This window comes from Strix aluco, chromosome 26, assembly GCF_031877795.1.
Source record: "Strix aluco isolate bStrAlu1 chromosome 26, bStrAlu1.hap1, whole genome shotgun sequence".
NCBI lineage: Eukaryota > Metazoa > Chordata > Aves > Strigiformes > Strigidae > Strix > Strix aluco.
In genome coordinates, this window is record NC_133956.1 from 6,484,903 (window position 1) to 6,496,961 (window position 12,059).

General features: G+C 51.9%; 1 protein-coding gene across 1 annotated transcript; it reads right to left on the reverse strand.

The window, feature by feature from the left end:
* Positions 1-1,255: 1,255 nt before the first annotated feature.
* Positions 1,256-11,952, reverse strand: SNRNP40 (small nuclear ribonucleoprotein U5 subunit 40). The gene is made up of 10 exons (XM_074850857.1): positions 11,692-11,952; positions 11,394-11,523; positions 10,723-10,816; positions 9,930-10,095; positions 9,178-9,300; positions 8,086-8,206; positions 7,264-7,346; positions 6,785-6,846; positions 3,468-3,571; positions 1,256-1,697 (listed from the first exon to the last, which is right to left on the reverse strand). The coding sequence occupies exons 1-10, from the start codon at positions 11,938-11,940 to the stop codon at positions 1,648-1,650; spliced, it is 1,182 nt and encodes a 393-aa protein (XP_074706958.1). The 5' UTR covers positions 11,941-11,952; the 3' UTR covers positions 1,256-1,647.
* Positions 11,953-12,059: the final 107 nt, after the last annotated feature.

Consider the following 12,059-nt stretch of genomic DNA (forward strand, 5'->3'; position numbering starts at 1 on the left):
TCAGCCAGGCAGGGGGCTGCGGCTGCAGGGCAAGATCTGGCAGCAGCTGAGGTCCCCCTGAAGCTGAGGCAGGGTGCAGGCACCCCTGCGTTGTCCCAGCAGTGAGCCACAGGCACGTGAGGTGCAGATCTGACCTGCTCAGGGACCTGCCACCATCTCCCACCACCCTCCTGCCAGCCTGGTGAGGGAGGGGACGTGCAGCCACCCCTGTTCCCCCACTGCTGAGCACTGAATACACCATGCCTCTCACAGGAAAGTCACTCCCTTTACATTTATTTACAGCAGAGGGCTGGATTTTACTCAAAACATGAAAATAGGATTCAGCAGTAGCCCAATAATTATTTCAAGTGTGGTCATTTTTATTGCCACAAATGAAAATAAAGCTGCTCTTCTGAAGACAAGTGCTGTTCCTCAGGGGTCGGGGTTGGGGCCAGCACTGTTTTACAGCTTTGTCGGTGACACGGGCCGTGGGATCGAGGCACCCTCAGCAAGTTCACCATCAACACCGAGCTGTGCGGTGTGGTCAGCACGCTGGAGGGAACCCAGAAAGCCACCCGTGTGCTGGGCTGCACCCAGAGCAGTGTGGGCAGCAGGGTGAGGGAGGGGATTCTCCCCCTCTGCTCCGCTCTCGTGAGACCCCCCTGCAGTGCTGGGTCCAGCTCTGGGGGCACCAACATCAGAAGGACACGGACCTGCTCGAGCGGGGCCAGAGGAGGCCACGAAGATGCTCGGGGGGCTGGAGCACCCCCCTGTGAGGACAGGCTGAGAGAGTTGGGGGGGTTCAGCTGGAGAAGAGAAGGCTCCGGGGAAACCTTAGAGCGGCCTCCCAGGACTTAAAGGGGCTACAGGAAAGGGGGGAGGGACTCTTGATCAGGGGGGTAGGGATAGGATGAGGGGTAATGGATTTAAACTGACAGAGGGCAGATTTAGATTAGATCTAAGGAATAAATTCTTCCCTGTGAGGGTGGTGAGGCCCTGGCACAGGTTGCCCAGAGAAGCTGTGGCTGCCCCCTCCCTGGAAGGGTTCAAGGCCAGGTTGGACGGGGCTTTGGGCAACCTGGGCTAGTGGAAGGTGTCCCTGCCCATGGCAGGGGGGTGGGAACTGGATGGTCTTTAAGGTCCCTTCCAGCCCAAACGGTTCTGTGATTCTATGAAGTTAACATCTATGGTTTCCCGGGTTATATATGAGTGAGGGCCTTGATGTAGTGTTGTACAATAGAAAAGCAAAACAGAACAATAAATCCCATCCACACACTTCTTGTAAAAAGCTATCTATTTCAGCTTTGACCATATAAAAAAAAGAACCGGACAGGGAATATACAAGCCACATATGGACTTTAAACAAATTTTACCAATTTCAAGTGATCTGGGTAAGGGTTTTATAGTCGGTGGTATAGCCAAAACCAAATTCCTTTCAATTCCCAATTTTCCTTCCTCCCCAAAGAAGGGGGTGTGGAAAAAAGCTGCACAGCGAGACCCCGCAGACATGACAGCCTGCGAGAGGGCGGCTTGTCACATCAAGCTGCTTCAACGTTTTCCCACTGCCACAAGTGTGAGGGGGGGCTGGCACCGGTGAGAAGCAAGTCAATCCGACTCCTGTAAACCACAGACCACGAGGGCACAAACCCCACCATCTCCTCGTCGGCGTCACTGGATCTCCCCCATATAGAGTCTTTTGTCGCTGGACGCGGAGAGTACTGGGGGAGAGAGAGAGAGAGAGGGAAGGGAGGAATATGAAAATTAAGCACAACAGTTTGAGACCTCCACTAACAACACACCATTTGAGTTGAACTACTCATTTCGCTTGCCGTAAGCGATGTTGAAAGCCAAATTCCATTTGCTTCCCCAAAAACACTTCATGGAATTACTACTCTGACACCTAATCACACGCTGTGCATCGTGGCTGCCATTCCCCTGTCCCAGGGCAGGCGTAACCGTGCACTGCCTGTAATGTTTAAGCATTAAAATGGTAAAGAGAAGCGTATAAACACGCTGTTAACGTTTTCAAGCACCCTGAAGCGTTATTTTCATTGCAAGGAGCGTTCAGATTGCAAAGCGGGCGCTGCCGTCGGGACTGCATGCCACTAGAGGGCACAGGCTGGCCAGGAAAGCCTCGCCGGGACGTTATTATTCGATCAGAACAGGCAAAATGCTGCTGGCACCCAACCACAGCGCACCCCTGAACCACCCTGACTCCGAAAAGGCTCTTCAGGGGATTCAAGACACAAAGAATGACCCAGAAGTGCTGCTCTTGACAGTGACAACGGTTTTATTCGAGTCCAGGAGATATTTGGGGGATTTCTACGTGAACTCGTGGACTGGTGTCTGTCATCTTGCTGCGTTTTGGCTCCCCAGGCACCTTCCTGTGCAGATGAGTGTCGCGGAGATGTGCAGCAATTTACAAGATTAATATTCCCAGTTGTTAATAGAAATCAATTGCATAACTCGCATGCAACGCCTGGATAGGTTTTTAATTTTTATTTTAAGCTGAGTGATTGATTCACAAAGAGGAGCTCAGCAGAATACAACTGCAAACAACCTGCTCCAAAGCGGGGAGGAGAGATCGCTCTGCTCTTCCAGCAGTCTCCAATCTGAAGACAGGGCAATGAATAACCAGGGAACAAACCCATAACTCACTGCCCTGCTGCAGAGACTGTCATCCTCGGCACAGCCGAGCTCCTGGCTTCACTTCGGGGTTGACTCTCGTCAGGTTTTGGCTGGAGCAATGTGGTGACCTAGCTGATGGTGCAAGTGTTGCCATAGAAACAAACAGCACCCCGCGGTCCTGCCTGGGCCGCACGCTGCGCCAAGAAACTGGTACAAAAATCTGCTCTTCGCTAAAGCACGGTGGTTAAAATGGGTCTGAAAAGGCCACCACGAGCATTGTCTCACCCAGCACTGATACATGGTGCCACGTGCCCGACACCTCTAGAACGGGGACAAAACCCGCCGCACAAAGAGCCTTTTTTTGCTTCCTACAGCTTCTGGGTAAGTTACGAGACCACAGGCTGGAGACGCTCGCAAGGCGATCGCTGTCCTCACGTGATCACCAAACGTACGGTTATATCCCTGGTGTCCAAACCCAGGTACCCCAAAACCTTTCTGCATGGCCCTCGGGAGGTCTGGAGAAGCCCAGCGGCAGACACGCCACAGCTCACGGCCACCCAGAGGTGACCGACAGCCCAGGGCACCAACCACCCCACTGCTGTGTGGGTGCCCCCACCCAGGGCTCCCCCGGGCAGGACAGAGCAGCAGAGCCCCCCACACTCAGTCCAGGACCCCAGGGCACAGCCAGCCCAGCTCCCACCTATGAGAGAGGAGCAAGGAGTTGTCTGCTACCCTTAAATCTGTCTGATACTTGGGGTTCTGGGCCACAGGCAATTTTGGGGCTGTTTTCCAGAGGATCAGCAGCTCAGCCAGCCCCGAAACTATTTCCCCAGCTGACTCTTGAGGTGGGGAGGACTTACTAATGGGTTCCTCCGGATGAAAAGCCAGTTCGTTCACCGACCCAGCGTGGCCTGGCAGCTTGTACAAAATCCTCCTGGATGTGGTGTCCCACACGTAGACAAACCTACAAGAGAGTCATTATGAGTGCAGGCATTTGAGGAGGAAAAGCAGCTGCCCCCCACACCAACGGCTTATTCCTGCAGCGGTTTACCACCCAGGCTGAAACAGATGCAGCTCTTAGTGTGGATAAACAAGGAGCTTCTCAGGAACAAAATGCTGCAGAAGAGCAGAGGTCTGAGCTAATTCGGTGTCAAACACCTCATCACTGTCACAGCACAGCAGCCTCATTTCACCCCTCACGGCACGGAGACGGGTTTGAAAGCGTGAGGCCGTAGAGACCCTAAAGATCACACCAACAGTGGGCCAAGGGAGAGAAGGAGCGTTGGGAGCGGGGAGGAGAGGTCTCACCTCACAAATACCTTCCTGCGAGCCCGGCGGCCACCCTTGGTTTGGGCTGGCTGGCCAGCAGCGAGGAGGAGCCCAGGTGCTTCTCCAGCCCCTGCTACAGCGTAATCCCTCCCAGCAACAGCTTTCTATATGGATTTCTTCCTGCCGTGCCACTGGAGTCATGACCAACTTCCCAGCACTTATTAGGGCGCCGATCAGATTGCGCCGAGCCCTTGGATAAACCCCCCGCAGGCCTCGCCGGGGGCTCCCGCCGGGTCTGGCCTGAGCATCGCTCCCAGGCTGAAGGGCAGCGCAAAAACCACCAGGATGCTTCAGGCAGGAGGTCAGAAAGAAACTGCTGGCAGCAGGCATGGATCAGCTCTCAGATTACTCTTATAAATGGTCTCAGAGAGTGGGGGAAACCGTGCTTTGCTGTAAATCACCCTGTGCCCCGGCTCACTGCTTGTCCCTCCTGGGTGCCGACTGCTGCCTGCACGGCGCGGTGGCTGCACACAAGCTCCACCGGGCAGCAGAGCGATGCCTTGGCCATGGTTATGGTGAGCACCCACGGGAGAGCTTCATCAAAATGACAAGAGCCCTGAGCAACATCCTACAACCCAGGCAAGGTGACGCTGCGCCCCACCTGCACAGGAAAGCTGCATCCCTCCCTTCCAAACACAATGGCCTCGCCACGTGAAATGGCATTTGTTACAAGGTTTACAGCTCCGAGAAAAAAATGGGTGGCTGGGGAAAGCTGCCAGTTCTGGATTATACTCACCCTGCCTTCTCATTTTGCTCCTTAGGGAGGTGACTGACAGCTAAACCACAATCTGCCAGAGCAGAATGGGAAGCGGCAGGGCAGTAACTGCCTGGGTTTGGCATCAAGGGCAGCTCTGCTGCCCGCACACCCCAGAGGCATCACTACAGCTATTTACAGGCGACTGCAGAGGGTGAGGGCATGGGCGACAGCCCATAAAACACGTGTAAAATCAATCTACTGCATTACACTCCTGCAAAGGAAGGTGGCTGCAAACGGCACTGTACGTCCCTGTGTCCCGCCTGCACGAACTCAGACACGCTGGGGATCAACAGCCCTTTCATCAGCCCCGCACACAGCCAGGCTCTGAGCACCAAGCCTGGAACGTTTCAGGCTTATGCAACGCTACCAACAACGGATCCCTCAATTCCACCCGTTCCCTTCCATTTGTTGGGGCTTTGCAGACCAGACAGAAGCACAAAATTTGCCTGTACAACTAGCCTGTCTTTTAGCTGAAATAGAACTGAGCTTCTTTTCCCCCAAAAAAGCAATTTATAAGACTTGCTGACTAGATAGAGAGGACACTGGATACCAACACAGGGCAGACCTGCCTTGTTAGGTGCATTCATTTTCAGGCTGGTGCTACTCTTTGACTTATTTTCTTGAAAAACATAAAAGGCAAAAACTCAAGCCTGCAACTTAAGTCATGGATGTTACTTAAAGCAGCATTTCTTCAAGCACAACTATTTTATCTAGCAGGCAAGAACCGTACTGAATGTTTTCTCAAACCACTCTGCTGTTTTGTTGTTAATTTGGTATTGCAAAGTCATCAAGCACTTTAAGGAGTTGATTTTACTACAACCATTCTGAAGGGCTCAACAGCAAAAAAAAATATTCAGGTAATTGTCCCTCCAGCACAGACACAGACTCCACATAAGGCAGAAGGAGAGACTAATCACTGGAGAACTATTTGGCACCAAGACAAATATTTGTTTAATCTTGCTTTTTTTTTTCCCCAGCAGATACTCCTTCTCAAAAAAAAAATTTAAAAGCTCAGAGATAGCAGAAAGATTTGAGCGGCCTTATCTAACCTGTCCTGGGACCTGGCTGTGTGCCCCACGAATGTCACAACAAAGTTGCTGTCAGACCTCAGAGCTACATCAGCATCTGGAGAACTAAACCTAAATGCCCAAGACATCCACCACACTCAGTGCTGAAGGGATCAGCCCCAGCCCCAGCGGGCTAACCCCCAGCACTCCCCACCACGGGCACTGCTGCTGCGGCCCAGCACGCCTGGAAAGGAGAGTCACGTCTCAGCCACTTGCTGTGACAGCTGGCCCCACTGTATCTGGACAGAGAGAGCTAAAGTTCTCCCTATCCTCTATCAGAAACTCATTAAATTTGCTGATTACTACTGCTCCATGCCCTGGACTCTGGCCTGCAGGAATTCCTGTCTCGATGTCACTGAGAGCACGTCTGGACTTGCTCCAGCGGTGGTTGGTGTCCTTCACAGTGACCTTCAGTGTCTGGCATGGACCCTCTGCTGGTTTCCTCCCTCTACCCACTTTACTCTTTAGTTGCCTCAATTTACAGAATATCTCTTTTAAAAGTCTAATATGTGTTAATTTAGTCAGATCTTTATTTCTTCTTACTCATTAAAGGAAGGATCAAGAATGATCCTTGCAACACCACTCGTGCCCGCAGCAATTTAACTGGTATTTGTGGTCCTTGCCAGCACAAGCCCCACACTAGCCACACTTCCCCAGACTCCCTGCGTCTTGAAGACTCTCAAAAGCATCTGCCGGGATGACACAAGGGACCTAGTCCAGTGACAAGCACGCTCCTGTCAGCTGCTGCTCCTCGTGTTGGATCCCGCGGCTGAACATCAGCAGTAATGCAGATCCCTGGTCAGCTTTTGACAATAAGATGATTTTACAACTGTGCTCCTCCACTGCCTGTTGTAACCAGGGCAGACAACGCTCACAGAAAACCACAGGGGACGGTTCAGATCATCACACCTCTATGCACAACTCTGGGTCTTCAGATTCATTTTCAACATGATCCAGCTCACTTCGGGAGCTCCTGGAAAACTGTCTGGCATTGATGGTGACAGACAAACACAGTGGAACTCACCTGTCAGCTGAGCCCCCGGCGATCTTACTCCCATCCGGGGACCAAGAGCACCTCAGAAGATTCTAAAATAAAAGAACACGCACAGGTCTATTTCCAAAGGAAGATTTAGTTTTCCCCTTCTCCTTGACTGAAAATCACCTCAAGACTTTAAATATCATGAGCACCACTTTAATGATCTCCCTTCGGAAGATGAGATGGTAATTACAGATTTTATTTTATTGCTGGAAACATCCAGTGCCTTGTTATTTTACACAAAGTAGATAGTAAATGTAGAAAATTCTTAATTTACAGCTAATTATAGCTGAACCAAGCAAAGAAATCTTGTTACTGCAGCTTTAATTGGAATCCCACTTTGTGCATTTATCTTTCTTTGAGTTCTTATTAAAGCCTTTCTGGTTTAAACTTGAATTTAAAAAACAATTTACAGAAGAGTTAATAGCAGCAACAGACAATCATGTTTTGGTGTGCAGTACACTCACCTTTTCAAAATTATGTACGTTCCCCTGGAAAATCTTCACACATCTCTCTTTAGGGGCAAATGGTCGCACATCCCAGATGCGAACTGCAAGAGAGCTCACAGTAATTAGCTGAAGAAGGCAGAGGCCTGTGGGCAAGGTCAGCTTCTGGAAACGTTCCTTTTCCTAAGACATGCCACTAACGAGCAAAGACCTGGTCGTGCTCCTTGTTCTCTTCATGCCTAGGTTTCCCCAGAAGCAAAAGGAAACGAGCAGCTTTCCCCTGCAGAAAGCTTTGATATGAAAGGTCAAATGCAGAAATTTATAATTACACCAAGACCACTGCCAACAGGAGGGGAAAAATCCAAAACTATTACACCAATGAGCCACCACCTCCTTACATGAGCATTTTGTTTTATTCTAACACACTCTGTGATCACGCTTCTGATCAGATCAGCTTCGCTGAGCACCCCACACGGGAGACAGGCCGTTTGGAAACTCTGCTGTCATTCCCTGCTGCGGGGAAACAGCCAAACTGCCCTGACAGGAGCCAGACCGAGACCGTGCTCAACTGTCTGTGCAAATACCGTGTGCCGTGGCTCGTGTCCTCACTGTGACAAACCCTTCTGATGCAGCTGCTCCCTCCCTGCAAAGGACGTGACTGTCACCGGCGTAACAAGAATTCAAGCGTTATCTCTGGAGCCAAACTCCCTTCAGCCTATCCCCACGTCTGGCTCTTGATTTTCTACGCTGAGCAGTTGAAGCTGTTCCCTCCTAAAGGCTGTGTAAAGCCAGCATAAGGGAGCAGCGCCTGCCAGCTGCACTCTCCCATCAGGCAGGACGTACCTGTGTTGTCCATCGCGTTGGAGAGCAGGTAGGAGCCTTCTGAACTCAGGCTGAGGCCTGTCACCGAGTCCGCGTGTCCTCTCATGGTGTAAGTGAGCTTGTTCTGGCGAAGGTCCCACACCTTTCAGACACAACATTGCAGCTTAACAAAAAGACACCCAAGACTGTTGGAACTGCTGTTTCCAAAGCCTTCCTCACTGGGAGTGATCAGTCAGCTGGTGACATCAGCTTTTGATTCTAGTTGGTGGGGTCTGAATGGCTAAAATATGAGGCTAGAATTTTCCGTGTGTTGTAGAAAACATGGAATTTGCTCCTTAGAAGACTTCTAACCGAACCAACCACCAAGGTCAGCAGCCCCATGCATGCAGGGATCCTTCTCTACCTGGCTAGAGCTCCCCCAGCTCCCAGATTCCACTGACTGTTGGCATAGAGCAGTTATCCAATCCCCAAAATTCCACACTGTTCTTTCCTGAAGAGGGACAGTCTTTCAAGGGGCAGTCGGAACAGATCCCATGGCAGTGCTACACTTAACGATGGCTCTCTGACAAGCACGTGCTCCCCACACCCAGGTAAGGCTGGAGCCTGAGGCTAAAAGGACAGTAAAACAGACTGAACCGTACAGCTATCAGTTACCAGCTGAATGAAACACTGAGCTCACTCTTAAACAAGAACTTTCCACACTAGCAGGTGACAAAGTAAGTTGTAAACTGGAGCAGAGGGCAGAGTGTGGATGTGTCACCACATATTCTTTAGTTTACCTCATATATGGCTCTAGAGGCTCTGGGACGGGCACAGGCTGCCAGAAGAGCCAGTGTAAGGTACAGGCTGCAGCGGGTGACAGCAGTGCTGGGACGCCCAGCCAGGAACACCAGCACTGCCCCGGCTGTCACATGGCAAAGGGCCCTGGAGCAACTCTTCAGAGTTTACTGGCCCTGTACCAACAGCGAGGTCGGACACAGTGGGTCCACGTGGTTCCCGTGACTGTAAAATTAACCAACAGGCTTCCACATTTGTCCTTGACCAATGCAAGATGTGACGAGCTGGAAAAGGTGTGTGTGGTCGGAAAGACACATGAGGACAGAGATGTCCTACCTTAATGTCATTGTCGATGCCTCCGGATATGATCTGATCGCTGGTGTCATTGAAAGTTACAGCCAAGACCTGGTACGTGTTCTGAAATGTCTGGACAGCAGCTTTTTTCCTGATATCCCACAGCTGGAAAGACATGGCAGTTGTAAAAGCTGCATGTATTTAATGCATATATTATATGTATTATATAACATGAATAATTTGTTCATTATTGTATTAGATATTACTAATCATTATAAATAAATTATATATAATAATACATTGTATGTTACATCATACTGCAGATATTATGCATATATTTAACAATAAAATTACAGGAAGTTGCACAGACACTTGGCAGAGACTCAGACTGCTCTCCTGAAATCCCCTCTTTTCGATCCCAGATCTCTATAAAAAACACAATAAAAATTTGGTGTGTCTGGAGCACAGGAGCGTGGTGGAGAGAAGGGGCTAGCGTGTGAGATTTCATTAACGGCTTGCCTTTCTCATGTTTTGTTAATGCAGTTCAGCTGAAAAAGTACAACTGAGCAGATGAATCTTCTTAACCCACACCCCCCCAAAGAATTACAGTAGAAAAGGAACAGTTAAATTTTATTTCAAATTTTTTATCTGTGAAATCAAAGTTATTAGATAATGAAATTATAAGAGTAACAAAGGGCTGAATTTATCCCACTTAAGTAGAAAGACCCCAAAAATTCTTTCAAAGATCCAATCTTACTTTCATTGCAGACTATCCCCTTACACAATATACTGACCTTCACTGTCCCATCGTCGCTGCCTGTGCAGACGAGCTGGGGTCCTCGCCTCGCCGGGTAACAGGAGTTCACGAACGAGGTATGGCCCTTCAGCCTCTTCACTCTCTCTCCAGTCTCACTGTCCCACACAGCCACAGTTTTGTCTGTGGATGCTGAGAAGAGCATGCTGCAGAGGAGAATCGCTGTGAGGTTCTCCGTTTGGAAGCATTTCTCCCCTCCCACCTCTTTTACTCCCAAGTTCTGCAATCAACGCTTGAGATGTTCCATGGGAAAACGCCATGAAGTCTCCCCCGTAGAGCAAGACAAAGGTGGCATTTCAGAGCAGGCTGACTGCCAGTGGAGCAGCTACGCTGGAGACACTCCCATTAAACCCCATTTCTAGATACATATAGACTGGTGTTCCACCTCCTCAAACACTATCGGGGATCAACACAGGAAGGAAAGCTCAGCAGCAATCCTGGCTCAGGTGCAACAGCTGAACAGCCTTTCAAACTAACAAGTATCTCACTTGTTTTCTTTCCCTCCCGAGTATTTCCCGCTTGTGACCAAAACAAACTTTCCCGTGTTCCTCAAGACACTTGGGCACTGGTAGGTCACAGGCGACTCCAGATCCTTTTTCTTAATCTCAAGCAGCATCACTCCTTACCTGAGAAAGCCACACTGCAAGTGTTTGCTGTGTGTGGACTACGCAGGGACAAGGACGAGGTGCTCTGAGGGACTCTGGCCAGCAGAAAGTTCATTCCCTCAGAAAGAACCGGCCCTGAGGCTGAAAGCCACCCCACACACCACTTACCTGCCGTCTGTGTTATAGTGCAGCTCCATAACCGCCCCGCTGTGGCCCTTCAGGGTGGCGTAGTTATCGCAGTCCCCATAGACATTCCACAGCACTGGGGGAAAGGAAGGGAGAGGTGAGTACAGGAAACACAGAAACAACTCCCTGCTGCGGATGCAGCCGATCTGCAGGAACTCAGCAAAGCGAACTCTGTACTGTAACCACAACTGCCTCCCATCTGGGCTGATGGGGACCCGTAAAGAAGCATCGTGTGAGCCCCTGAAGGACAGGCAGCTGGTTTGAGCTCGTTTATGGTTTTAGATTAAGCTGAATTGATTACAAAAAATAACAAACTCCACCTCAGCGAGCCAAAGCACTAAAAATTGCATTTCTGCAGATGGTCACTGCTGCAGTCAAACGTGGACCAACAGTAACCTGTGCAAGGGACAGGGGAACACAGGGCTGTGACGAGCACGGCCCGTTACCAGCCCACCTGAGGAAGGGCCTACCTACCCCAGCTGGACAGTGACCTGTCAGAGGAGCTGGAAGAAGTTTCTTGCACCCCTCCTAGTGAAGCACTTCATGCTCAGGACCCAGCAAGCTGAGGGCTGAGATAAAAGCCCATCATAGAACAATCGTATGGTCCCCAGCCCCGCGCAGCGCTGGCTGGGACAGCAGTGCCCGGTACTCACGGATGAGCCTGTCGAAGCCAGCAGAGGCGAGGGTGTTGCCGTTGGGGTGGAACTTGCAGCAGTACACCTCTCCTTCGTGCCCCGAGAGCAGCATGATGGGGGCCTGCAGGGAGGAGCAGCGCGGCGGGCCCTGCCGGAGGCAGCGGGGGAGGCGGGTGAGGGGCCGCCATGGAGGGGCACAAGCAGTACGGGACGCCCCCAACCCCGCCAACCCCTCACAGGCCTTTTCCCCTCACCCTTTCATCCCCTCCCGGCCTCCTCCTCCCGCCATTCCCCCTCAATCCCCCCCACGCCGTACCGCCTGCAGCAGGGCCCCGGGAGGGGGCTGCCCCCCACCGCCGCCGCCGCCGCCGCCACCACCACCACCACCACCACCACCACCGCCGCCGCCCGGCGCCCCCGGCAGCTCATGGCGGGGCCGCTTGGCCGCCACAGGCACGAGCGGGAGGTCAGGGCCGGGAGCGGCGCCGGGGGCGGGAGCGGGGCCGGGAGCGGGGCCGGGGCCGGGGCCGCCGCCCGGGACCTTCCGCTTGTGCTGCTCGATCATCGCCGCCGGCCGCGCGCGCGCGCCCACTCCGCCCCGCCCCCCCGGCACCCTCCCGTTCCCCCATTGGTCGGTCGCGCCGTTTCCCGCCTCGCTGACTGGCGGAGCGCCGCCGAATGACC